The following is a 26107-nucleotide window of genomic DNA, read 5'->3' as shown; positions in this document are numbered from 1 at the left end:
TTATCTTTATTATCCACAGGAGAACGATCCTCTCTATGCCCAGATTAACAAATTGAAGAAATAAGTATTGTGGAATAGCCAGCTTGTTGGTGCTCTACAAGACCTTCTCTAAATGACAATGCTCCCTGCCAGACTTTTGGATCTCAAGGCTCCATCACTCTGTATTCTGCAATGCTGATGCAGATGGATTTGCTTCTCTGGATTAGTCCTCTCAATGATGCAGCCACCAGTTCATAAGCAACTTACGAACTTGCCAAGTGCTGCACAAATATAATAAAGAGGGGTAGGGGGGTGGGGGGGTGGGGGTGGGGTGGGCAGACAGCACTGCTCTTTGTTACTCAAACGATTCCAGTTTTTAGAAGAAACAAAAATGAGTTGTCATTAGTTGTCACATTTTGAGCATCATTCAAGAAGGGCAGTTATCTTTGCAGATGACTAATTACTGCAGTGTCTATGTTCAAATACACGGCGAATGGATACATGGGCAGAAGATGAGAAAGAAATGCATCACTTTAGCCTACAAATCATTGTATCACCATATCACAATAAAGGTGGAATATTCATCATTAATGGAATTTTTTTTTTTTTATTGAAACACGATTCAAGCGTGAACTGCCATTAGAGTGAAAATGAAATGTCTACTGGTTCAAGTGGAATAAGATATTACATGCATTAATTGGATGACCCTGTTCCACTTTTGGAGAAATGCTCAATGTGCTACTTTAATGAAGAAATGAAAATTATTATTTTTCTTTTTTGGTTTGATTTTCTGCTGCTCAAGTGCTATGCAGAAAAGATTTAATCTGTGCACCCCTTATTGGAAGACACAATGAATAATTTGCCAAATAACACTTAATTCAGAGATTGAAGGGAGACAAGTTATCTTTGCAACTGGACAATGAGGCATGGATTTTGCTACGATTTTGTGATTGAACTATTCCTTCTCTATAGCTTTTGTACAATACTAATAAAAATGAAATTGAAATTGAATTTTTATTTTATAAGTCAATTCTGCTGTTGGAATCAACTCTATATGTGTTTTAGGGTAAAATGGCTTTAAGGCATCTGAACTTTGATTTGCCAAATTTATTTTGTAAATAGTGTTTTAAAAGTCATGCTCTCACCAGGACTCTTACACTGTAAAGCAGGCAGCACTAAATGATGCAACATTAGCGGTGATCAAAACAACAGCATGATCCTTAAATGCTAATAATTATGAGTGCCAAATTATCAAGATGCTGTCTTGCTGCTTACAGTATATTTCACCAAAAGGCTTTCTGTCCATTTGAAGTACAATACAGGGGCTATGTATGTACTGTGTGTCCGTCAAGCATGTGAATAGGAGTTACACTCAGTGAACCACACACATCCTTAGAGAAAGTGCGGTACCATCAGTGCTCACCTACTGCTGAAACACAGAGTATGGAGAGAACAGACTGATTTACGGGGACAGGAAGTATGTACATGTGCAAGGCCAGCTGAGGTGTTTTACAGTCAGAGGACTAGCATCAGGACCCACAGAGAGCCCTGTGCCCTGAGGTCCAGTCCGTACCTCTCAATAAACTCTCAAACCCTGCAAAGTCAATACCTCCGTTTAGCTGTCCAGAGATAATAAGAAATCTCTAAAATACACTCAAAAGCATTTCGACTAGGAATGGTCTAAAAGTGGATTTTAGAGACAGCTGATTCTTATGTGGGAGACAGTGAGGGTGCTGAATAGATCAGTGCTTGTAGTCATTGCCAACACACTGCCATGATCTCCTCCAGGAGCTGCAGTCGCTGGGGGTTCATTAAAGCATTCCATGGTGAACAGATCAAAGCTGCCATCCCCAAACTACAATGCATTCCCCCAGATCGCCACCAGGGACATACTGCAGAATAATGTTTTATGTGTGAGAAATGCAGTGACCTACACAGATGCTGCTGGTCTAAGACTTTTGAAATGGTCCGGATACAGGGATTCATCAGAGCGTCACTGTAGATTGCTAGTCCTTCAATACAGGATTCTCTGTTCTGTGTGAGGCATTAATAGTAATAGGAAAGCAGTGAGTAAATCTCTGTGCTTAATGATCGTATGCCATTATCAGTTTCTGCTGATGACCGGCTTCATTAATGCTGAGCAGCCATCCATATTTCATTACAGGTGTCCCAAGCCACTATATTTACAGGATTTATTTGAATAGAAATACCCATGACCGCCCATAGAGCTGTGGACCATCATGCTTTCCAGCTTTCAGTCTCATTGTTTATTTATCGGTGTGTTTCAGCAGAAGTGTTTTGCTCATCATCACCCCGGCAGGCTATAAAGCATTCATTAAATTCACTTGCCGAGCATGGCAAGGGACTGGAAAGAATTTTAAAATGCAAAGCCGAACTGCATTTCATTTAAAGGCACGACTGGAGTTGTTTGGTTGAAAATACAGACTGTGCTGCATTTTATGATGAAGTTTGGGTTAAATAAATTGGGGAAAGAAATGAAAGCAACACTTACTGGGAAGCACATTTGCATGCTGTGATCACCCTGAGGGCAAGTAATAAGGCATTTAGTGCAATGATGATCATTTTAATTGCTGCTAATGGGTTTTGATGCCAAGATGCAACAGTCTTAAAGAGTATAACTCTTATAATGAGGACTGTGAGTATATTTCACTGTGCATAAATCAAACCCCCCTGTTCAAGGTCTTTCCTTAGCACTCTGAGCACTGCATTGTATCATGCTGCAGTTTATTCAAGTGCTACTGCAGTAGATCTATGCTGTAAGGTGCAATACCCAGTCACAGCTGCTTCTGTTTGTCCCTGGTCCATAGCACTGGCTGCTCAGATAACTTGGTCAATTTCGTTTGTGAAATTGTCAGCAGATTTTTTAAATATATTATAATTTTTTTAATTAATCTGACTTTTAAAACAAATTGAGCAGAGTTGCTATAAATAGGTCATTATTCTGCTGTTCCTGTTACCAAAATACCAGTCTGCCACCCCTATAAAAAACCTCTGTGCGGTATCACTACAATAATATATAGGATGCCAGATTTTAGACACAGTATGGTACTTTGAAATCCAGTAATAGTGCTGTGTAATAAAGTAACACTGCGTAAGAGAATCAAGTTACAGCGTCCAAATTCATTTAGTATAGCAGTACAGCTTATAATTTCAAAACGTTCATGAACCTCAGACAGACAGACAGAAAGACAAGCAGACAGACACACAGACAGGCAGACACATACACAGCCAGCCAGACAGCCAGACAGACAGACAGACAGACAGACAGACAGACAGACGGACGGACGGACAGACGTATGTGGACAGTTCTCTTAAAAAGATACATTTAGAAAGACAGGCAGAGGGCTGTTCTACAGGATGGTGAATTTGTAATGACTTGAACTATAGGTTCTTTCGGTAGGACTGTTTCTAAAAGGACATGCTTTAGATTTTTTAATGCCCTTACTTTTTGCATCATTTTGTTGCTCATTGTTTTATGGTGAGAGTTCTATTTTATTTCATATCATTTTCACGATTAAGAACATTTCAAATGTAAGAAAGAAAAGGGGAACATGACTGTTTTAGTACATTTCTAGACCTATTTTAACTTTACCTCAGCTAACAGTTTGTTAATGTAAATTGACACATTATTTTTAACTTTATGAATTCTACATTCTACCGTGAATTTTTTAAATATGTTTTTTTCTGTTGATTTCTGTAACCCACCATGTAATACTGTTACAAATAAACACACCCTAAAAGCAGTTCTGGAAGCAGATTCGGTTATTTGAGCACAAAAAAAGAAGAAATCTATTATAAAAACATCTATAACAGTGTTGCTTAAGGTTTGGACAATTATGAACAAGTAACGGTAACACGTCACATGAAGTGTCTCTATTTACTGTGTATTTACACAGTACTTAGTAAATACATGTGCAATTATACATAATTACAATGTATTTCATGTGTAAATCTTTTTGCACAATATATATAAGTACACAGTTGTATCAGCAAAGGGTGAGAGTTAGGGTTAAGGTTATATCGTGCAAAAAAAGATGTGCCCTTGTCTCTCCAATCAATGAGATAGAAGCCTAACCCTTGTGGTTGAAACTGGTAATATGGTCTTTGCACGATAAGCTGAAGACTGTATGCTGGCTTGACACGTGATTCTCTAAAGCTGTTCCTGATCCTGGGGAACAGTGAGAGGTCGCAGTGACGAGCCTGACGTTGAAATTCCCTCTGCCTGGGTTCGAGAATGCGATGAATCCTCCTCCTAGCGGCTGTTGAGTTAATGATACTGGCATCGGTAAACAACACATACTTCGACTTCAGAAAAGTCCTATTCAATTCAATGGGCTAAGATGTCACTATAGAAATGGATAAATAAACAATGCAAACAGAGCATATAAACACAGGGTTACACAAGGTAACAGGTAAACTAAACAGGCAGCTTCCAGTAAAGGCTTTTCAAACTAGGTTGAATGTCTGATAAGGTTTCTTTCCCCTTACACAGCACACTTACTGCAAACAAATGTATGACAACATTGTCAATATTAGTTTGGTTTTCTTTTTTAGGGTTTGAACTTGGTTTCAGAAAACTAGGTTTCAGGCCAATGCGTAGCACACCAGGGGAGACTTGTTTTTTTTATTTATTTATTTATTTATTTATTTATTTATTTATTATGTCAAACTAGGTCTCCCGGTCTCCTGGAACCAGGTTTCAAGCCACTGTTCCTGAAAAAGAGGCTTTGTGTTCCCTCAGCTTTAGAGTTGGTAAATTGGTGGTTATATAACTGTACAAGATTACAGTTTGATAAAATGTTAATTTTTTTTTTTAAGTTTTCAATTTTAAAAGCTTTTTATATAAAAAGCAGCCGTGAATAAAGATTTTCATTTCATCATCATCATCAAAAAAAAATAAAAATACAGTCCCCAAGAAAAAAACCCCAAAAGAGTTAATATGTCTCTACAAAACAAAACAAACAAACAAAAAAAACATATTGATTACTTGACAATGTGCAAACATTACAGCCCTGTTTGGGATGAGCAGTGTAACAGACACACATCTCTTCTATTGACAGGTCGGACAGTGGATCACCATGAAAACATTTTCCACACTAAAGCTTATTTCAATGAAACCTGTACTGCTGCTCCATTCATTTCTTTACTTCATACATCTAACAGCTGGGTGGTAAGTACTGTGTAATATTTTAATACTGCAGTGACATATAATCTGCAGTGACATAGCACACAGCACCGTACTAAATATGGTCTTTATCACTGTCTTGATAATGAAGTAGGAATAAGACAGAAATACATGACTGTTTCCTTTCGTAGCTTCTACTGCTTTATACAGTGTATGTACAGTCCATAAGAAAACTTGCTTTGGTGGAAAGAGTAAACAGTTCTAAAACCAGGCTTACAGCACAAATTCGTATGAATTGTAACTGAGGTTCATAGGATTGCTACAGGTGTAACGTTTGGATGTTGTTGGGTTTTTTTAATGATTTTTGTAGTCCTTAATAAAATTAAAAAGACGGGCACACATACATGATGAATTAAAGTGGAACACCACAGGAATAGCAGCTAATAGGGTGGAATTCATGGGTATGAGTGGCCATTATTTTAAAGTGTATCCTTGTTTCTTCATATTGAATTTAGTGAGCTCACTTCCTTTCACTTTTTCGCTGGAGGGGAACGTTAAGGGAAATTAATGGAGTGAATGAGGAGAAATATTTATGATGCGTTAATTGATTTCAAATATTCATGGGTCCAGTTAAAAATGGCTCCACCTTTTCACTTCCAATTGTATGAACTTAAAAAGCTGCATGACATAAAATTACACATCACATTATCAAGGCACTTTTTCAGCTTATTGTATGTTAATAAACACCGTACTTACTTCAGTGTGTTTTTTTTTTGGGGGGGGGGGGTTTGGCCCGTGATTAGTTTATATGGTATGCTATTTATAACCTAAGTAAAAAATCTTAACTCTGAACCTAACTCTAAACCCAAGCCTAACCCCACTAACCCTAACCCTAACCCTTTTCTGATACAATTGTGTACTTGCATATATCATGCAAAAAGATGCACATGTTAAGTACATTGTAACCAAAGACACAAAGTAAAGTGTTACCCAACACTTTATAATAATTCAATGTTATTAAACACACTTGCAATACTCCACTGTTATCCATAACTATTAAACACCCACAATTCAGAAATACAAACACAAAAACAAGGTAATAAATTTAACGGTGAACGTTTTGAATAGAAGTCTTTGTCAGTGTCTTCAGTGCCACACTGTCCTGTTGCTGTGGGCTGTGCTGCTCCACTGCTGTATGTTCTGAATTGCAGCAGCGACTCAGAGTGGAACTGCACCCTGCCAAGGAGGCGATGGAGCCAGGCTGCCTCCAGCCCCCCGGAGCCCCTGGACTGGCAGAAAAGAAGGGTGAGGGAACATGCTGCAAGGTCTTGAGCAGGGGGGGTCAGTCCCCTTTGAGATCTTCAAGGACTACGGGACCCATTACATCACTGAAGCCACCTTAGGGGGTATTTATGAATATACTGTTATTATGAACCAGAAGGAGTCAGGTAAGAATCTGAATTGTTTTACTCAATACTCACCCATAGCTACATACCGCTCAACAAGAATGCTAAGGTAACACGAGAAACTCAGTCAAGTAGATGAACGTTTTGGCTGGTGCCTTCTTCAGTGGAGAAGAAGAAAGCTCGAGCCCTAATGCTTGTCTATGTGACTTACCATTTTCTTCAGGGTGTGGGAATGGAAAAACACTGGAGCCTATCAGCTTTGTGTCTGTTACAATATTATGCAAGTGTATTAGCAGGTAACGAGTATAACAAGAAGATTGTTGTGGATTATGGTTGATCAGAGCCTGGGCCTTGAGGCCAAAAACATATCTTTTAACACACTGTACATTTAAAAATAAAAAAGGGGGAAAACAAAATCATACTTTAAAGCATTACCTCCTCATACTGCACGCTGCTTACTATTTATATTGAACATGTGTTCAATATCTAATTAATGTAGGTATTTAGCTGCTAAAACCTGCCAAGCCTTATTATTATAAGAACATTCCTCAAGGAATAGTTGCCTTGTTATCAATATCAGTCTCACTGAGTCTCTCAGAACTGTGCAGTCCAATTATCAGCAAATGCAGACTTGAAACAATTACATGCGAAGGAAAGATGAGACATTTAAATATGGCTTCGGGAGGTATCCGGCATTTACCGTTTGAACTGTCAAAACCTATTGAAAACCTCATGCCTTGAGGAATTCTGCGAAATGAGGTGTTATTGCAAACAATTTGGGATGCCACGCACTGACCACATCTCTGCTGATATCTGGAGCTGTGTGCTAGGGAATCTCAAGACGTCTATGCGAAAAATTAGGATGATCAAAACAGCATGCTGGGTTTTCATCCCCTCGATATGTTGTACATATCTTTCTCAAGGGAGCATGTGTTTGAATCAAAACATTGGAGATATTTATAGGTGTTTGACGGCATGAAAACTACTTGTTATTGTTTATATTCAAATCCATGATTTATTCTTACATGATGTAATGGTGTTCTATATATTGTGACCATACTAATGGTGAATTAAAAATAAGTAACAATATGATAACACACAAACAAACACTTATTGCAGAACATACTAGTCAGGTATGTTAAGCGGTTACAGGATAAGTGATCAACATTCCCAGGAGCGCTCTCATAGGCAGAACAGGAGTTGTAGACATGGTAGTCAGGTCAAAGTGGTTCACTGTCAGGTACTCCCAGTCCAGTTTATATAAGCCTTAAGAAACAGCTTTAGGGTGATGCCCTTATATGCATAAAGCTAATGGGTTATAATACCTCAGTGTATTCATAACCCCTGTTGCTATGCAGTTAAACAAACAGTTTCATACTAGTTTAAATACCCTATATGATCTCTCATATTCTAGCATGCGACCAGTCACAAATACTCTAGATATTTCCCAAAGAATGTTCCTTGAGAACAGGATGTATTTCATTTTATCTTACTTCAGCAGTTCCTTAACTTAAACCACAGTTGTTCCTTTCTCAGTACCATCTTTTTCACAAACAACATTCTTTTACAATCATATATTTGGAACCCTTCAACCTCGTATTGAATAAGAGACACTCCACACACAAGAAATTACCTTATAATATATGCCAGGTTTGACATGTGGGTGTTGCTTGTTTTCTGTAGGGTACACCCTGAATGATGCAAAAACCTGCATCAACGCGGGGATGAAAATCGGAGCTAACATCGAAGGAGTGTACGTACATGGCGGAGTGAAAGCTGGCTTCTGTGCCGGAATGCTAAAACTGTGGAAGTAAATGCAGATCTGCTGTTTATAAATCAAGGTAAGGAACCGAAGAGTGTCGCCTATTATTCAGCTAGATGGAGATTGTAAAAAAAAGTTGACTGCGCAGTTATGAATAGCTAGTTGCATTATGCATTATGCATGCTGGAGAAATGATAGATTTTGCAGTAACAACACGCTCCTGCAGTGCTGCCATCCCAGGATGATCTCTTTGTTACACCACCTCCCTCTAGCCAGTGTTGTGGCCCCAGTAGCTGATATTTCAGTGTAGTGCTCTTTGAACCAGGATTGATCAATATCTAGAGAATGTAAGCATAGCAAACATTGGCTTGGCTAGGAATGTGTGTAGTCTGTTGTGTCACAATTGACTAATAGAACCACAGTAAAACATTCACTTTGTAAAAGCAATGTTTTTCACTGTGGGATCTTTGGACCTCCTTTTGCAGAAGAGGGGTTGGTAATTTGTTTCATAGGTAAAAAGCAACGTTGAATTATTCAGGCCTTTTAAAGTCTGTAAGTGATTTTTTTCTTTATTAAAATGGAAAAAAAAATATTTTTGAAATCTTAGTCACATTTTCAAGAGGTGTTTTTTTCTTATGAATCTCAGCCTGTATTAATATTTTTATCAGGCCAGACACTCTAATGACTACAGAAGTACTCTTAACAACTTGTGATGTGATCACAGGTACAGTATATTAAAATGTGCATTTAGATATCTTTATTACAGGATATTTATATCAAGGCACCTTCCAGCCCCCTCTATGCCATTTCTTGTCAATGCTGTGATCTGGACAAACAGTGACCCATCCTGATATTAGGTGCAGATCCTAATAATGTGACCAGACAGAGTATAGCAGTACTACATAAACATGTAATAAATGGTAGGCAGATAAGCAAATAACAAGAAGTAACCTGAAACAGTCTTCAGGGCTAACACAACTGCTTGTGCTTCTTTTGTATAAGATGATAAAGTGAAAAAGACCTTTGTTGAGGACTTTGTAGCCCTTGTTAAAGGAGGAGCGAGTGAATACATCACGAGAATGGCTTACAAACAGCTTCCCACAGCAGACCTGATGCAGGAGTGGGGAGATGCTGTCCAGTACAACCCTGAAATTATCGATTCCAAGGTCAGTGACCAGGACAGGAAGCACAGTCATTTATCTATCAGGGTTATCCAAATCAATGCTGTGACAAAGTAATATATTAAACAAAATTAATAGGTGATGGTAGTATTTTTTTAATGTTAAGCTCACTAATGCTTCTGGAACTAACAACTCCAGTCATAATGTAGATTTTTATATTTCTTCTGATTTACACCCTCCATTGATTCAGAGGCACAGTGTGTAGCCTGCCCGTGAGCAGTCTCTGCACTGCTGTCCCATTCGGAATGCGTGATTGATGTTCATTTCCTTGCAGACGGAACCTCTGTTCCAGCTGGTGACAGGGACAGATTTCACGAATGGCAATTTAATCAGGAGAAACATGCAACAGGCTCTGGAGGAGTACCTCGTTGAGTCCAGCTCCTGCCGCTGCTCCCAGTGCCATAACAATGGGGTCGCTGTCCTGAAAGGTAGGATGTGCAGTGCATTACATACAATTACATTATTTTTTTTACACGTTATTTTTACATACAACTACCCATTTATACAGTTGGGTTTTTACTGGAGCAATCTAGGTAAAGTACCTTGCTCAAGGGTACAGCAGCAGTGTCCTCCACCTGGGATTGACCCCATGACCCTCCGGTCAAGAGTCCAGAGCCCTAACCACGACTCCACACTTATACAATGGGATACCACTGTATAAACAAAGTAGCTCTGCACCTTGTTTTCAATGAGAAACTCTAACCTTTTCTGAGAAATCATGGCGATGGATAAATGCTCTGCAGGTTAATAAAATCAAATAAACAGGAACATTTTCCTCTGTATTGTGTATTACAGTGTTTTGTTGAGTTTTGAAGCTTATGCCGGCTAATCAATACAATCGAATAGTACATTTTCTCTAAACTTGAAGCAGTTTCCATGCTGTGTTCTTCTGCTGGCTGTCTGTCTGTGAGTAAGTCGAAGAATGATTAAAGTTAAAGCAAAGAGTGTGCAATGTATTAGGTGAGGGAGTCGGGTCGATTCTGGAGGGATCGATAGGCATGAGGGTGGCAGACTGTTTCCTGGCAGTCGGAATTATTCATTACAGTGAGTGGGAGGGCAGGCAGGATTCGAGACACACTGAACCTGAACCTGAAGTGTTTATACAGTATAACCCCTTTTTATATAGCATGATGGAATATCGTTAAGTTAACAGCAACTCTGTGTCCTTTAAAAGTTAAACATCTTTTGTCAAAGACTCCCTCCAACACCTATACCTAGAGTAGTGAGCACCCTGACCCTAACCCTAACCCTATACATACAGCAGTGTGCACATTTATTACAACGCCTGAAGATTTGTCATTTATATCCTTTATGTGCCAACCTGCATGAAAACCTATGGGTGTAAGTTTTTCAATTTTCGGTGAGTAAGCATAGGCACTTGTGTGTGAAAATGTTAGACCACTTTGTGCTTTAATTAGGCTTCTTAAACAGCTTCTAAAAAGTCTGATGCATTATACCATATGTGGCTGTGTGTTTCTTTTCTCTTTGTATTTTAAATAATTGCATGTGTGGCCCGTTAAAGTCATCAGTTACACTAGACAATCGCAAATGTGCCTATTTTTACAATTTTCCAAGATTTTCAGTACAGTAGTCTGATTTGAAATGCACAACCAATCGAAACAACAGAAGCAGTGTGGTGTTCTAAGAAATTTGCACGCTGCTGTAAGTCCCACTTTTTACTAAAAGGGTGTGTGGGGGACTTACAATTCGAACCCTGAGTGCTGGAAACAGATTGCACCAATGGGAACTGTCTTCTCATTTTTCAATGACACGAGGTGTGAATGCATGTGACCAGTGGGGTTTAAAGGAGACGCCTGTGAGATCACTCAGAGAACAGGTAAGCATAACACTCAGAAGCCTCTTTCTGCCTGTACACAATTACACATTGCAAGAGTGGAGAATGAGAGAGACAGAGAGAACGCACCATAGCTTGACTGATATAGAGACATTTGTTTGAAACATACATGTGGAATCTGTTAACAGGACACATGAAAGCTACTGTATATGCAAAGAAAAATTGTTTCGTTTTCATAGTAGTTTGTTAGTAAATACATGTACTTACACATAGCTACAATTATTATTATTATTTTATTATTATTATATATTTCTTAGTAGACGCCCTTATCCAGGGCGACTTACAATTGTTACAACATATCACATTATACATTATACAGATATCACATTATACATTATTTCACATTATACAGATATCACATTATTTTTACATACAATTACCCATTTATACAGTTGGGATTTTACTGGAGCAATCTAGGTAAAGTACCTTGCTCAAGGGTACAATAGCAGTGTACCCCACTGGGGATTGAACCCACAACCCTCCGGTCAAGAGTCCAGAGCCCTAACCACTACTCCACACTGCTGCCCTGTTATTATGCATAGTTACAATGTACTTCATGTGTACATCTTTTTGCACAATAGATAAGTACACATGTATTTTCTATGTAACTACTCTGTTATTAGAGACACTTAATGTAAAGTGTCACTGGTTAGGATTAGGTTAGGGATACGGTTATGGATAGGGTTAGGGTAAGGGTAAGGTTTAGGTTAGGAATAAGGTTAGGATTAGGGTCAGGGTTAACCTGGTCTTTTCTGGCCACTCCCATCTGTGTGCCCCTGACTCTGATCCCTGTGGTGTTGCAGTCAGTGTGGACGGGAGCTGGAGCTGCTGGTCATCCTGGTCCTCTTGTATGAACCAGGAGAAGAGAAGAACCCGCCAGTGCACTCACCCTCCTCCGCACAATGGTGGAAGCCCATGCTCGGGGATCGATGCTGAATCAACATCTTGCAAGTGATGAGCAGGAAACATTAATCCTGTCTGCTAGTATCATTCAACAAATAAAACTATTTTCTTTAGACAAATATGTGTCGGAGCTTGTGTTTATTGCTTGTGTTTATAGCAGTTTTCCTCCATGCTTTCCCATGGTTATGATATGCATGTACCATAGGTTATCCTTGTTTGCATTGTTTTTAATATGCCTTACCATACCCCTCTGTGCTTTATAATGCTTCCCTATGCTTTACCAGACCTCTCTGTGCTTTATTACATTCCGCAATGCATTTACTATGGGGAACTTTTGTAAGAGAAAACGCAGCAACACTCACATTTTATTGATTAAATAGATGCAGTATTTAGATGTCTTTAACATCAACTAAAAAAATAAGACCCTCAATTAAAGAAGGTAGCAGTAAAATAAACAAAGAATAAAAAGGAGTGTCTTTCTCAATGCATTTTGTGTTAAGAGGATATGTTGGTTATTAATGATATAAAAACACATTTTGTTTATTTATTTTAATTTGCTTGCTTTGTTACTTGGTAATGAAGATACAGAAAGGGTTTTTCAAACTGCATGCAATATTGGTCTGGACAGCATTCCTCTTGAATGAGCACACTCAGATTATAAGAAGCAGTTAGCATGGTGCAGTGTGTGTTACAGAGCACTCAGATTATAAGTAGCAGTTAGCATGGTACAGTCTTTGTGTTCCTCCCCAGGCACCTTGTCCCCCCGTTGCTAGGCGCTGGGTTGTTGCATTCTCTCGTTCTAGTCATTGTCCCTGACCTGCAATCCATCCACTGAGTCCAGCAGCTCCACGCTCCATGTGTGGGATCTGCAGCGAATACAAAACCAGAGGTGCTTTAACCAAATTCATTTTTCCTTGAAAAAAATCAAAACACAAACTGTAATTATGTAATTTGATGCATTCTAAATCAATATTTCTTCTTCTTCTTAAAAAAAAAAAAAAAAAGCAAATCCTTTGTTTTGGCTACAAACTGCTGCAGCCTGTTTTGAGGACAGTCATTAGACTTGTTCCTGTGATCAGAGCAGTGAAAACTGAGCTTTATCACCACTGTGGGAAGGAAAACACCAAGACATTTTTAATTTTTTGGCCTCAGTTTCTTGTTATATATTGAGGCGTCATAAATGGGCTATATTTGCAGAATTCACAGTTGCATTTAGATTTAACTTTAATGGTTAACAAAATAAGAGTAAGTTATAACTACGTAGTTAAAGAGAAAATTGAAATGACAGGTACAAGCCACTTATAAAATCTCCAAAAAAATTAACAAGTAGCGTGTCCTCAAATGAGGACAATGGCACTTAATGGGTTAAAAGCTTATTTTCTGTTTACTTGGTACTAAAATAATTAGAGGGTGTCAACAGATAGGTGGAGTAATAATAACTGTAATAACGTGGAGCCCCACATGGAATTTAATAATGAAGCAATTCCATTTACCATCACTGGAACAAGCTGCTCAGTGTTCCTGTGCTTCATTAGCCTAACCAGTTACATGGTTTGAGGAGGTTTAATAAAAAAATAGAATAAACCTCTCTCAGGTTTAATGCTAGTTCATTCCAAATTTGTGAAGGTAAGGCAACATTTTCCTCAGTGAGAGCTGAGAAATAAATGTTCCCAGAATTTCTTTGTTTTTGTTGTTGTTGTTGTTGTTCTTGGCTTCTAGCCTTTCTTTTTTCATGTTATCTCAAGGCAGTGCCCACAGTGTTAGTGATTTATGTTCTATGCAGGTCTAAAAAGAAGAAGGAGGAGGAGGAGAAGAACATGACATACTGGAAGCAGTGAAGTAGGGATGGCCTCAGCACAGCTTTCTGTCAACATGGCCTAACTGTGAATCAACCGAATCTGTGAATTACCAATTAACGAGAGAGCACTCTATCTGATAATCTGGGCTATTATTATTATTATTATTATTATTATTATTACTATTATTATTATTATTATTATTATTATTATTATTATTGTTGTTGTTGATAATATGGTAATGTTGTTCTTGTTGTTGTTGTTGTTGTTGTTGTTGTTGTTGTTGTTGTTATTCATTTAGACTTGTGAATGGAGATTTTGTATTAATTCTGTGCTCTTACCAGTTCTCCTGGTCTCCTCGCAAGCCACCCCATCAAACCCCTGGGGACAAATACACTTGCACTTGTTTCCACTCAGGAGAGGCATCCCGTTGTGCTGGCAGGGGCCGCAGCGGCACGGGTTGAACTCCATCAGATAATCCGTCCATGCTCTTTTCATGTTGTCTATTTTCACATCAATAGAGCCTACGTTACTGAAACGAAGGAGCTCGTATATCGGAAGAATCTGGGGCAAAGGAATAGGAAAGAGTTACAAAGGGTTGCATTCCTTGGGTAACGATTTACATCAGGTGTCTCTAATTACTGTGTATTTACATAGTAGCTACTGAGTAAATACATGTGGACACATAAGTACAATGTTATTATGCATAGTTGCAATGTATATGTAAGTACACAATTGTATCAAAAATGGGTTAGGGTGTGGGTTAGGTTTACACATTAAGTACATTGTAACTATGCATCATAACATTGTAATTATGTGTAAGTACACATGTATTTACTCAGTAACTACTATGTAAATACACAGTAATTAGAGACCCTTAATGTGCTGTAAAGTGTTACCCAATATCCTACACACTAATTTTCAAATGTTATTTATTACTTAGTCAGGGGATCTCATGTATTTTGTAGGGTTGCGACAGCAACAAAACAGCTATGATGCAGTGTAAACCAGCTTACCTCAAAATCAATTAGGTCAGGGCTGTATTTTAAGGACTTCCCCCAGTGCCGGTAGGTTTTCTCATCAAATGCTGCTAAAAGCCCTCCACTCGACTTAGCGTCCCCACCTCGAATCCGAGGTAGCACATCTTTAATGTAACTGTCACTGGAAGATTTAGCTGTTTAACATTAGGGAAAAAGAAAGAAAAGAAAAACATTACATTATGTGCTAGTTGTCCATGTGGTAAAATCTTCCTTTATTTAAAGAGTAAGTAGTGGGGTTCAGAAAAATACAGCGTTATAAGACCCAGAGTTTTGCTACAACTGTTTAAATAATGTACCTGCAATTTTTCTTCTCATTGTTAACATCCTGACAACATTTTACATTCATAGCTTTAAAGTCTGTTTCAAAGCTCTTTTCAAAATGGCCGTTTATTACGCTGGGGTTCGAGATCTGTCCTCTTAATCACTGCAGGAAGAACGATAAAAAAGTGCTCTTTTTTTCTATACCACATCATGGATCGTTATTGCTGTATTACCTGTTTGACAATTTGGGCAATAATCCTTACACTGTCAGTGCACTACAGCAGACATTTTGAAAAGAGCTTTGAAACAGACTTTAAAGTTATAACTGTAACAAGTTGTCAGGATGTTAACAATGAAAAGAACAATTACAGGTACGTTATTTAAACAGTTGTAGCAACACGTGGGGACGTGCAACGGTATGTTTTTGGGAACCCCACTACGTACTCTTTAAGCTTTTACCAGCCATTGAAGCCTGGAGAGGATTTGTATTTCAATACAAGAGAACGGCAGCTTCTCATTGAATTGATATAAAGTAAAAATCAATTCAGGATATATTCAATACTGGTGATATAAAAAAAAAAAGTGCTGATTCACGGTTAAAAAAAATTAAGGCTAAGTAGGCCCTACCGGTATCTATGTTTACTTCTTTGAAATTGAATAGTAATCATAGGCTTGTTCATATAGAATTACATTTCAATAACAGACGTATTATAATGTGTAACCATTATTGTTGTTGTTATTATTATTATTATTATTATTATTATTATTATTATTATTATTATTATTATTTGGGCCATTCGGGAAAAAACAGGTTTGCATAAATACATACCAGTATTCATTGATCCATATTTGTGGCACACGTTCCCCTTGACTGACAGTTTTGATTCTACACTCGTATCTTGTATGGGCATAGTAAGTCCTATTGATAAGCCAAGGCACCCCCCTATCTGATAGCCATTCATTTCTGTAATACAAGTCAAGTGAAGCACAAAAATTATAAAAAGTTATATTACACATAAAAAATACAAGAATTACTTGCAGCTTCCACTGTTTCTCTTGCCTTCTGCTTTAATAGTTTTCAGAGTAATGTTACCTCTACAGACACACCCCAGTGCAGTGCTAATACAGTATCATTGACTAAATGTACATCTGCTCAAGCTTTTCCTTATACCACATAGAAAAATGCTGTGATTTATTACAGTAATACACAGGTGATACAATAAGAACCGCTCCTCACAGTGTATTATTATTATTATTATTATTATTATTATTATTATTATTATTATTATTATTATTTATTAAATTGACTATGAATTATGATGGGCTGAGCAGTGATAAAAACTGATATTAGGTAATTTCATTTCAAGCTTGGAATACGAAATTTTAAAAAAGGATGCGCATATCCTCTGTTTATGGTGTGATTTATTCATTCATTCATTTTAAACATAATTAATTCATTTTTAAACATACCACTTTTCCTCATCACTTCTTTGTCGACAACCAAAATGTACTCAAGGACTCCCCCCATGGTCCCTTCAGTTATATAATGGGTTCCGTAATTACTGATAAACTTCGAGTACATTCCGTAATTGTATTCGTCTGGAAGTTCCATCAGAGTCTGGTACATATCTTCATCCAGAACTAAGCCACTGCTCCTCATTTTAAACTGAGCAGTCTGAACCTTGGTCACCATTCTCACAAATCCAAAATTCTGGAACACACAAAACAGAACAGTATTTGAAACAATGGGCTTATTATAAATGATATATACTTTAGAGTGACCAATCATTTTATCCTCGATTTTCTAAACAATTTGGAATGTCCAATCATTTGTTCCCCCTCATCGCAGCAATTCCCCCACACAGCTCAGAAGAACTGAAGGTTCAGTGGGTGTCCTCCGATCCCATGACCAAGCAAACTTTTACACCCAGGAACTCAAGAGCGGATGTCAGCGAACTACCAGCCTCTGGAGGACAAAGGCTAGCCCTGCAGATGTCCGCCTGAGCTCACAGGGCGACTGGCCGGTAGGGTCCGCTGTAGCACGATGAGGAGAAGCAGTCCCTGACTGTTTTGCTTCCCTAACCCGCAAGACTGCCAAGGTCAATGCGATACCCCCGCCGGAATCCCAGCACTCCAGTGACTTCGCTCAGCCAGGACGCGAACCTGCGCTCCTGACTATATGACTCACCCTGCACATCACATCACCAGTTGAGCCACTCGGGGACCCCAGAGCTGGATGCTTTTTAGAGCATTTTACAGTACCAAGAAATCCAGCTGGATTGCATCAATCGGTTATATTTAGGGCTGATCCCAGGATAACCACGGATATGTGGTTGATGCAGTCCAGGTGGATTCCATGGGGCTGTAAAAGGCTAAAAAAAAATCCAGTCCTGGATCATCCTCGGTTTATAGGGTGATCAAACCAACCTCTTAGTCAGCTATCGGAGATAGCTCGTTGAAAATGGTTCATTACCTCATCAGGCCCATTTCAAGTTACGTGTGCTACAGATTGGGTGTAACACATATTTTTTTTAAGTTATGCAGTAAATGCATGTACAAAGTCTAAAGGATGTGTTTCTCTCTGGCGCTACTGTTAGGCATCAGGGTCTGGCTCAAGTTTAAAAAGGTTTCAAGTTTAAACGTCATTGCTACATGTTTTTTTCCAGTAACTTAACGTTTAAACTAAACTCTGAGGTATCAGTCCCTAAATCTATTGCTTTGTAGATTCATTTGCTGTGTTGTTGATACCCAGTTCCAGAATGTTTGTTTTACCTTTGTGAGTTGGTTCCTAGATTTGTGCTTCTTTGTGAATTCATGGCACAGGTAAAAAGTGTGTAAGTGTAAACGATACCATTTAGATTATATCAGTAAGAATATATGTGGAATCCCTAATATTGCTTCATAATGCCATTTACTTTAGATAAGAACATCATAATAAAGGACTTGTTCCCAGGTTCCAAAAACACAAATAAAATATCTTACTTTCTCTGTGTATTCAGATATATTCTTTAAAGACATATATTCTCCTTGTATAGACCGTCCACCTTCAACAATAAAAATGCCAACTGTCATTGAAGCATGGAAAGAGAATTCCTTTTTCTTAGCATTTAGGAGCCCAGAAACATCCTCATAATACTCTGAAGAGAATCCAGAATCAGCCTGGGCCTGTAAATTGGGGGAAAGCAGAAATGCACACTGAAAAAACAAGTAGCATACTGTACAGCAGACCTGGGGACAATTACAATTGGAATTGTGTAATTCGTAATTCATTGCAATCACAATGTAATTGTAATTGTAATTTAGTTAAACCTTAGCACACATGCGTAATTGGAATTTTAATTCTACCTTATAACTGATTGATTACAGTTCAATTACACATTAATTTGTCATTCGATTATCGTTCTTATATTTTCAACCACTTTTGGTGGCCCCATTTGTTTGAAAAGTAAATGAAAGTTATATAGTATGTTATACCTGTGGTTATTGCTTGTGTAACAGAATTAAAATGTCTCACTTAAAAAAAGGGATGTCTTTTGGGATGTATGAGAGAAATCTTAAACAGGCTTGTTTGTTTGTTTGTTTGTTTTTTTGTTTTGTTTTGAAGGTTTCAAGGTTGACCAATTCCAAACAGCACAGCAAGCCAGCGGATCACAGAGACATAACCACATAGACAGTACACTAGCTCTGCACACGGAACGCTATGAAATGCAGCAGCAACAAAGAATCAGCTAAATTGCCAAGTTTCTGCAAAAATATGAAGTCAATTATTTCATACAAAAATACTAGCCAAAGAGGTGCAAGAGCAGAACCACAGCAGTACAGCTGTCCTTCTAGTCTGCATGCTAATGAATACAATATGATGTCACTTGTGCCTGTGGCATGATTTATATGTTGTAAGATTGAGGCAGCCAGCTGATGAAGTCTGAAGCCATAAAGTGTCCATGTGGGGGGTTATGAATATTAAAAGCTTCCACAAAAGGCCACTACTTTGTTATCAGATCAGGCTTTTTTTATACAACTTACCATGAAACGGTAGTAATGGAAGTTGTGTGGTTTCCTGTAATACTTCTCATCCTCATTGTAGTACAACCGTTCACACACGGTGTTGTACCTCAGCTCTCTCCAGTCTCCATTATACACATATTCACAGAATCCCCCATAGTATTTGGGGTCAATGGTATTGTATGTGAATTCCTGAGTCAAAATGTTATATCTATAAAATAATAATAATAATAATAATAATAATAATAATAATAATAATAATAATAATCATAAGTTTGTTTTTCAAATCTTTGGTACACAAAGGGCCCTGCTTAAATAATCTAAACAGCGATGGCATCTGCAGAAACTCCAGGTTACAATGAGAGAGTCAAAGCCTGCCTGTCCAATCACAGCTAAAGGAAGTGTGAGAGGTTAATCTCGTATACATGCATACAAGAACTGAAACGTTTAGGTAGCGAAATAAAATATGCACTGCTTAAAATCACATTTGTTTCATGTGTTACAGTGTTAATACACTACAATGTTTGTTTTGTTGTTGTTGTTTTGTTTTTTTTATTAAGTAGTTTTTATTTGGAAGTTTTTAGTTTTAAACAAGTTGTATTTACCCACGGACGGCGTTTTCTGCCCCTGGAATGGGGAACAGCTTCTTACAGAGGTCATAGTCGTCCTCTTCCCTCTCGTCACAGCCTTCCTCGTCTGACTGGTCTCCGCAGTCGATGTCTCCATTACACCTCAGACGGGTGCTTATGCAGCGGCCTGGAATGGAAGACAGCTTTAACTTTCACTGCTGATCCAATCGCTGCGTCAGGCCAGGGGCAGACAAGCCTTTGAACCATTCTTTGGTTGCGACTCTGTTAAATATGTCTTCTGTATATGTAGTAATAAACTACAACAAGTTGCATTTCAAAGGGTATCGGGTTTGTGTAAGAGATCACGTACATCGGGTTCCATGGAAAACTGTCCCTGTGCCACGTCAAATCTGCAGTACACCGAGGTACTCACCGTATACCGCAGTTATCATGCGGTGCAGCTTGAAGTGCAAAACCAATACTAATACTTTTTAATGGTTAAAGCAGGTAATATGTGTGTGGATGTTTGGAATTCATCACTAATAATATGCAATTATAATTTAATTGTAATTGCATTGCATTTTATTATTATTATTAGACTAGTTTTAATTGTTTTTTTTTACAAACTGGCTTTTTATCTTAGTTTTTCTAACGTTACAATTAAACTGTATTATTTATTTTTTATTCAGATTTTATTACATTTTTGTTTTGTTCCATTTCTACAAACTATTTTCTTTTTTTTGTATCTAGTTTTTCAAATTTTGCAATTAAAACGCCATTTTTATCTCTTTTTAACTTCTGTGTTATCAAATACTGTATTCGGCTGTTTTTAATGTACTGGTTTAATTGTTCGTGTGGATGTGTGAAGCGCTTTGCAATCCTTGTGATGGAAGGCGCTATAGAAATCTAAATTGTTGTTGCTGTAATTGTCAGTACCTATAGTAAAGCTTTAGAGGCGATCTTGGCACATTTGGGTGGCTCCATATGACTGCCATACAGCTACCATTGTTTTCAGTTTTACAAGGGTAAAAACAACAACAATATGGTTATAAATACAGGTAACCCTAAAGGGCATCAGAGGTCAAACATTCATCTGGCAACCCTGCCTACAGTAGAAAGTCACGTTACCTGTTTCCACACACATAAATTCTCCCTCCCCGCATGTGTTGACCTCTGGGCACTTCTTCACTGGAGAGCAGATTCTGTCATCCCACTGCACCCCGGTACACTCCACACCACTGAATTTTGCCGGCTGTTGTAAATACCGGTGTTTGTACTGGAGTGAGTAAAAGAGATAGAGATGACAACAGGGTCTGGCTGGAGTGTGTTTATTGTTAACCCCTGAAGCACCAGGGTCTCCCCTAGGAAAAGCAGCTGCCTACAATTTCAAAAATAGCACAAAAGCAGCCAGAAGCAGCCTTTGTACTCTCTGCAGAACTGCCAGATGTTTCTTCAAAGACTTGTCATTGTAAATAAAACGTTGCCTGTTTGCTGCTGTTTCTACCAAAACATACCATGCCGTACTGTACCCAGAAATTTAGGGAAATTAGTTTTCCTCTGAAGGACTGCTAATTTAGATGAATTATGCAAAAAAAATACGATAAGCAAAAGATATGAAGAAGATTTTTCTTGATTTTAAAAGAAAATGGAATTAAAATGCAAATGGTACAACAAAGACAAAGTGTATGCTCAAGGATCGTGATAATGTCCTTTCATTCATATGTCTTATATATCTGCAGTAAGTATCTCCTGCATATCTGCTTTTTTCCAAAGAGACTGCTTCCTTTGCTTGTTGTTTCTGTGTAGGTCATTATTTACATTATTGGGTCTTCTTCTGAAAAAAGTCAGGTCTAGGGTTGTGCAGCTGTAATTTCCATCCCCTCTGTAACACTGATTTAATATAGAGAGGTTCCATTTACTTACTCAACATATCCACAGTTCCAGAGGTGAGAGAAATTATTTGTTTGTTTATCAGATCAAATCAAATTATAGCTGCAATTATTTGTTTGTTTATCAGATCAAATCAAATTATAGCTGCAATTATTTGTTTGTTTATCAGATCAAATCAAATTATAGCTGCACAGCCCAAATGGTCATTTCTAATATAACCTGACTTAAAAAATTCAGTTTTAGGAGTGTGGCTGGGATGAGGCCTGCCCTGTAAAGCATATTTTTGTGATTGCACATAAGAATGTTTTTTTGTTTGATTAGCTATGACAGGGCTGGGAGATTAGATTCTCCTCCCGGTGTCAATTGAAGAATTCACAATCAATTAACCCTGGTCACCTGCCTTTAAAAGGGGGCTGGAAAGCCAGTCCTTTGTTCTTTGTGGTTTTCTTTTCTTTGTTCCTGTCCTTGTCCTTGTGTACCAGTGAGAAGATTCATGCCAGGGTGGACAGCCAAGGAGAGTGAACTGGATGGACCAACCACGATTCTCACCGCGTGTGTAACAGGGATAATTGCATAAACTTTAGGGTAGGGGTTAATTTAGGGGATTTTAATCCCACCAAATTTAGTTTGTTAGGGAGAAGGTTCCTGGAGCGGGACTTCCCTTTTAGTGGGAGCAGCTCTTGGCCCGTGTTTGGCCACCTTTTTGTGTGTGTGTTTTTTTTTTTATTTAGTAGTCGCCAAATGAGTTTTTTTTTTTTTTTGTTGTTGTTGTTTTCTTCCCAATTTAATAGTGTCCAATTATTATTTTTGTTTAGTTCAGCTCACCGCTACCACCTCCATGCTGACTCGGGAGCGGCAAAGACAAGCCCACGCTGTCCTCTGAAGCGTGTGCCGTCAGCCAACTGCTTTTTTTCACACTGCAGACTCACCATGCAGCCGCCTCAGAGCTACAGCGTCGGAGGAGAATGCAGCTCTGGGCAGCTTACAGGCAAGCCCGCAGGCGCCCAGCCAGTCTGCAGGGGTCACTGGTGCATGGTGAGCCGAGAATACCCTGGCCGACCTAACCCTCCCTCCCCCAGGCAGCGCTCTGCCAATTGTGTGCCGCCCCCTGGGAGCTCCTGTCCTCGGTCGGCAAAGGAATGGCCTGGACTCGAACCGACGACATCCAGACTATAGGGAGCATCCTGCACTCTACGCGAGTGCTTTTACTGGATGTGCCACTCAGAAGCCAGGCCACCTTTTGTTTTGTAGCTGTTTTTCTCATTTTGTTTTCTTTTGACTTTTTGCCATGTACATGTTTGTATATACCCTTCCTCACTAGGTATCCCTAGTGAGGAAGGACAGCAGTGTGGAGTAGTGGTTAGGGTTTTGGACTCTTGACCGGAGGCTTGTGGGTTCAATCCCAGGTGGAGGACACTGTTGCTGTACCCTTGAGCAAGGTACTTTATCTAGATTGCTCCAGTAAAAACCCAACTGTATAAATGGGTAATTGTATGTAAAAATAATGTGATATCTTGTAACAATTGTAAGTCGCCGTGGACAAGGGTGTCTGCTGAGAAATAAAATAATAATAATAAATACCATTGCTGGTACCCTAGGGTCAGCCACCAACCACTGCAACTGCCTGAAACCCCTTGTAAATAAATAAAAATTGGACGCCTGAGCAGCCTTTCAAAATCAAAACCCTCTGGGTCTCTCTCGTCTCTCAGCGTATACCCACACAGTAACACAACACCCCTGTTACAAGGAGTCTTGTCAGAAGCAGACCCAGTGGTTGAAAAAAGAAGCCCAGTAAATAATGATCTAAGCAGAATCTGCAGTAGAGAATTGTACGAAACACAAATAACAGCATCTTGAACAGTTTAAAAATATTCCAAAAACAACTTCACACTAAGGCTTATGATGAGACCTCTATCCATGGCAGAGTCAAAGCCCAGCATGCAAAGTACATTCCACTGCACCCTCTACAGTCTGCGGCCGTCATATTTTCAAACCTCTCATGTGCTTACAGACCTTCTTGTAGTTTTCTTCTGTTCCGCTTATTATTATTCATATCACATCTGTACTGGTAAAACAAAAAAATCCTAGTCTCTCTCTTTTCAAAGCTTCACGCATACAGAGAAGCTCCCCACTACTTCACAGCTTGCTCCACATACCCGCACCCTGCAGGAACAAATTCAAGTGTGGAACCAAGCAGTGCGGGTAAGTGCAGCAGTTGGGAACACATTATATACTGTCTCACACCTGTGAAGCTTCCTGTCAGGCTTTAAACAATGAGAGACAGTGAAACACAGAGCCAAGTGAACCTTTTTTACGGCCCAATCTTTACTGCAACGTTACATGTTGCAATTACTTTGTGAACACTGCAAAACTTAAAATGCTGCCCACATTCTCACTCTCTTACAATATGCAGAGAAGCAGGCAGATCAATGCACGGGGCCCACATTGGTTAATCAGATGATTGCTTGCACTTCTAGATATTTACAATTTTGCCGTCACATGGGGAACAGGAAGTCCAGGGTGACCATGGCCCCAGGGAACAGTCGACAGGAGTGGGGGTGAGGAGCCCTCGGGTCTTCCTGACGGTTCCATTCAGACCCCTGCAAAACAAAAACACATTGACATGATGTTAAAACAATCTAAATATAACAGGTTCTTGCAACTGTGAAATGCAATAGTTTTAACATTAGATGTAACACCGTGACAAGAAGTATCATGTTAGAATTCATCAACAAAAAAATAAATGATCTTTGCTATTGTTTTAGTATGCCTATCCGTTGCAGTAAGCACTGACATCTTGTGGTTTAAGATACCCAATTAGTCATTGCATTGTCTGAATGTACGATTGCTAAATAAAGAATGAAAGAAATGTAAATGCTTCTGAATTTGCATGCTTTCTTTTCTTGTTTATTTGTTAATTATCCCGTGATGTACATATTCTTAATCTTTCTGATTTTACCGTTGAGGATGAACGCACGGAGCAAGCCTGGGCAAGATGGAATTTCTATATTGAGGCAAGTATAAGAATGACCACTAGGGGCATGTACCAGTATATTCCTGAAACAGTGTGTGCAGTCTCATTACAGAAGACTGCCCCAAAGGTAAAAACTATTTTATTAAACATGCCACATATCCATGAGTGCAGAACCATTAAGAAAGGATAATTAATATGATACCATTAATAAAGGATCATTGATATGACACCATTAAGAAAGGATCATTAATATGATACCATTAGTTCAAAATAAAGATTAGCAACACGTTTAGTAAAGTAGTGTATCATTATAAAAATTGCTATGACTTCCTTTACATTTATCCCAGCTTCTTGCCATAGCATTACAAGCTTTTTGAACAAGTGTGGGAAACAATATCTATTTCAAAACTGCTCAACCTGCAACCTATTCATCTGGATAAAGCAATGCCTGTATGGTAATCAGCACACCGGTGATAACATAATAAATCCACTTTTATTAAGCAGTATTTATGGAAACCCCTGTGTATGGTTCCCTGCCACATCACACTGTAGGGACAGCTGGTTTGGGCTTTTGCCTCGAGCATAACCTACCAATACCATACATCTATACATTTGTATACCTTTAACTTTAAAAATACTTAAAAAAAAAAAGAAAGCTTTTCCAAAGTGAAATCAGAACTTGGTCCATAAACCTTAAATCACCCATACATAATGTACCATGTACTGTAAAACTTATTTTAACAGTGGAGTCATTTCCAAGGAAGCACGAGAAGCGAAAAAGAAACATCTCTATAATAGCATTAATTTGGTAATCTGACAACATACATTATGCATGCCAAAGAAAAGACACAAATCCTTAAAGTGCTTTAAAGTACCTTGTAATCTGAGTTTAATAAAGCACACATCCGAGAAAGCTTGTTATTTAACAGATCTCCCCGTACCTGAGTTCAGCGTCGTTCCAGAATGTATTACGAGCTTGGACCAAAAGAAAATGAGTTAAACATATTACACAAACCGATGAGATGATAAGTCTATTCATTATTTAAAATAATGGAACCTGTGTAACAGCCCTGCTGTATCAGAGGTGAACTGAAGGCACTGGGGGTCAGCCCTTCAATCCACAGCAGCTGAATCAGTACAGGGCGCAGTCAATCATTTGCGGAAGGTAAATACTTCTGAAATGTAGTTTCAGCAGAATGCAACTTTTCCAGTAACACTGTTGTTTGGGCCAAACAGCAGTTAACCTTGAATCGGAAACTACATAGAGGGAGTAAACAAAATTCAGTAAAGAGCAGGTTTACTTCTTCAGGATTTCAGCTGCTGTACAAGTCAACTAAATCATT

The 26107-nt window shown here is 38.6% G+C and overlaps 2 protein-coding genes and 1 pseudogene across 17 annotated transcripts in view; 2 read left to right on the top strand and 1 right to left on the bottom strand.

Moving 5' to 3' along the window:
* The window catches only part of LOC117416938 (disabled homolog 1-like), a 177284-nt gene extending 176988 nt beyond the window's left edge, over positions 1-296 (top strand). For all 16 annotated transcript variants that reach the window (XM_059035130.1, XM_034028439.3, XM_059035133.1 and 13 more), the window contains one exon: positions 20-296. Coding sequence is in view for 1 of the 16 variants with exons in the window: in XM_034028440.3 (XP_033884331.3) it covers positions 20-64 (45 nt within the window). In the remaining 15 variants the exon portion in view is untranslated. The remainder of the gene's footprint in view (positions 1-19) is intronic.
* A 4728-nt stretch (positions 297-5024) lies between these two features.
* Positions 5025-12351, top strand: LOC117417192 (complement component C8 beta chain-like; annotated as a pseudogene).
* A 415-nt stretch (positions 12352-12766) lies between these two features.
* On the bottom strand, positions 12767-25876 carry c8a (complement component 8, alpha polypeptide). The gene is made up of 11 exons (XM_034028437.3): positions 25706-25876; positions 24276-24390; positions 21029-21176; positions 19937-20087; positions 19353-19542; positions 18312-18494; positions 16800-17040; positions 16159-16293; positions 15045-15202; positions 14370-14592; positions 12767-13098 (listed from the first exon to the last, which is right to left on the bottom strand). Exons 1-11 carry the CDS (start codon positions 25801-25803, stop codon positions 12950-12952), a joined length of 1791 nt encoding a protein of 596 aa, XP_033884328.2. The 5' UTR covers positions 25804-25876; the 3' UTR covers positions 12767-12949.
* Positions 25877-26107: the final 231 nt, after the last annotated feature.

Source organism: Acipenser ruthenus, chromosome 12, assembly GCF_902713425.1.
Source record: "Acipenser ruthenus chromosome 12, fAciRut3.2 maternal haplotype, whole genome shotgun sequence".
NCBI classification, from domain to species: Eukaryota; Metazoa; Chordata; class Actinopteri; order Acipenseriformes; family Acipenseridae; genus Acipenser; species Acipenser ruthenus.
Note: the sequence above shows the minus strand (reverse complement) of the source record. Positions and strands in the feature narration are given on the sequence as shown.

Excerpts from the sequence above, each read along its gene's own strand:
- c8a (XM_034028437.3), bottom strand. The coding sequence starts at position 25,803 with ATGAATAGACTTATCATCTCATCGGTTTGTGTAATATGTTTAACTCAT. Across the intron at positions 21,177-24,275 it reads CCCCATGTGACGGCAAAATT|TACAAACACCGGTATTTACA; the intron begins GTAAATATCTAG and ends TACTCACTCCAG. Across the intron at positions 20,088-21,028 it reads ATTTATGTGTGTGGAAACAG|GCCGCTGCATAAGCACCCGT; the intron begins GTAACGTGACTT and ends CTTCCATTCCAG.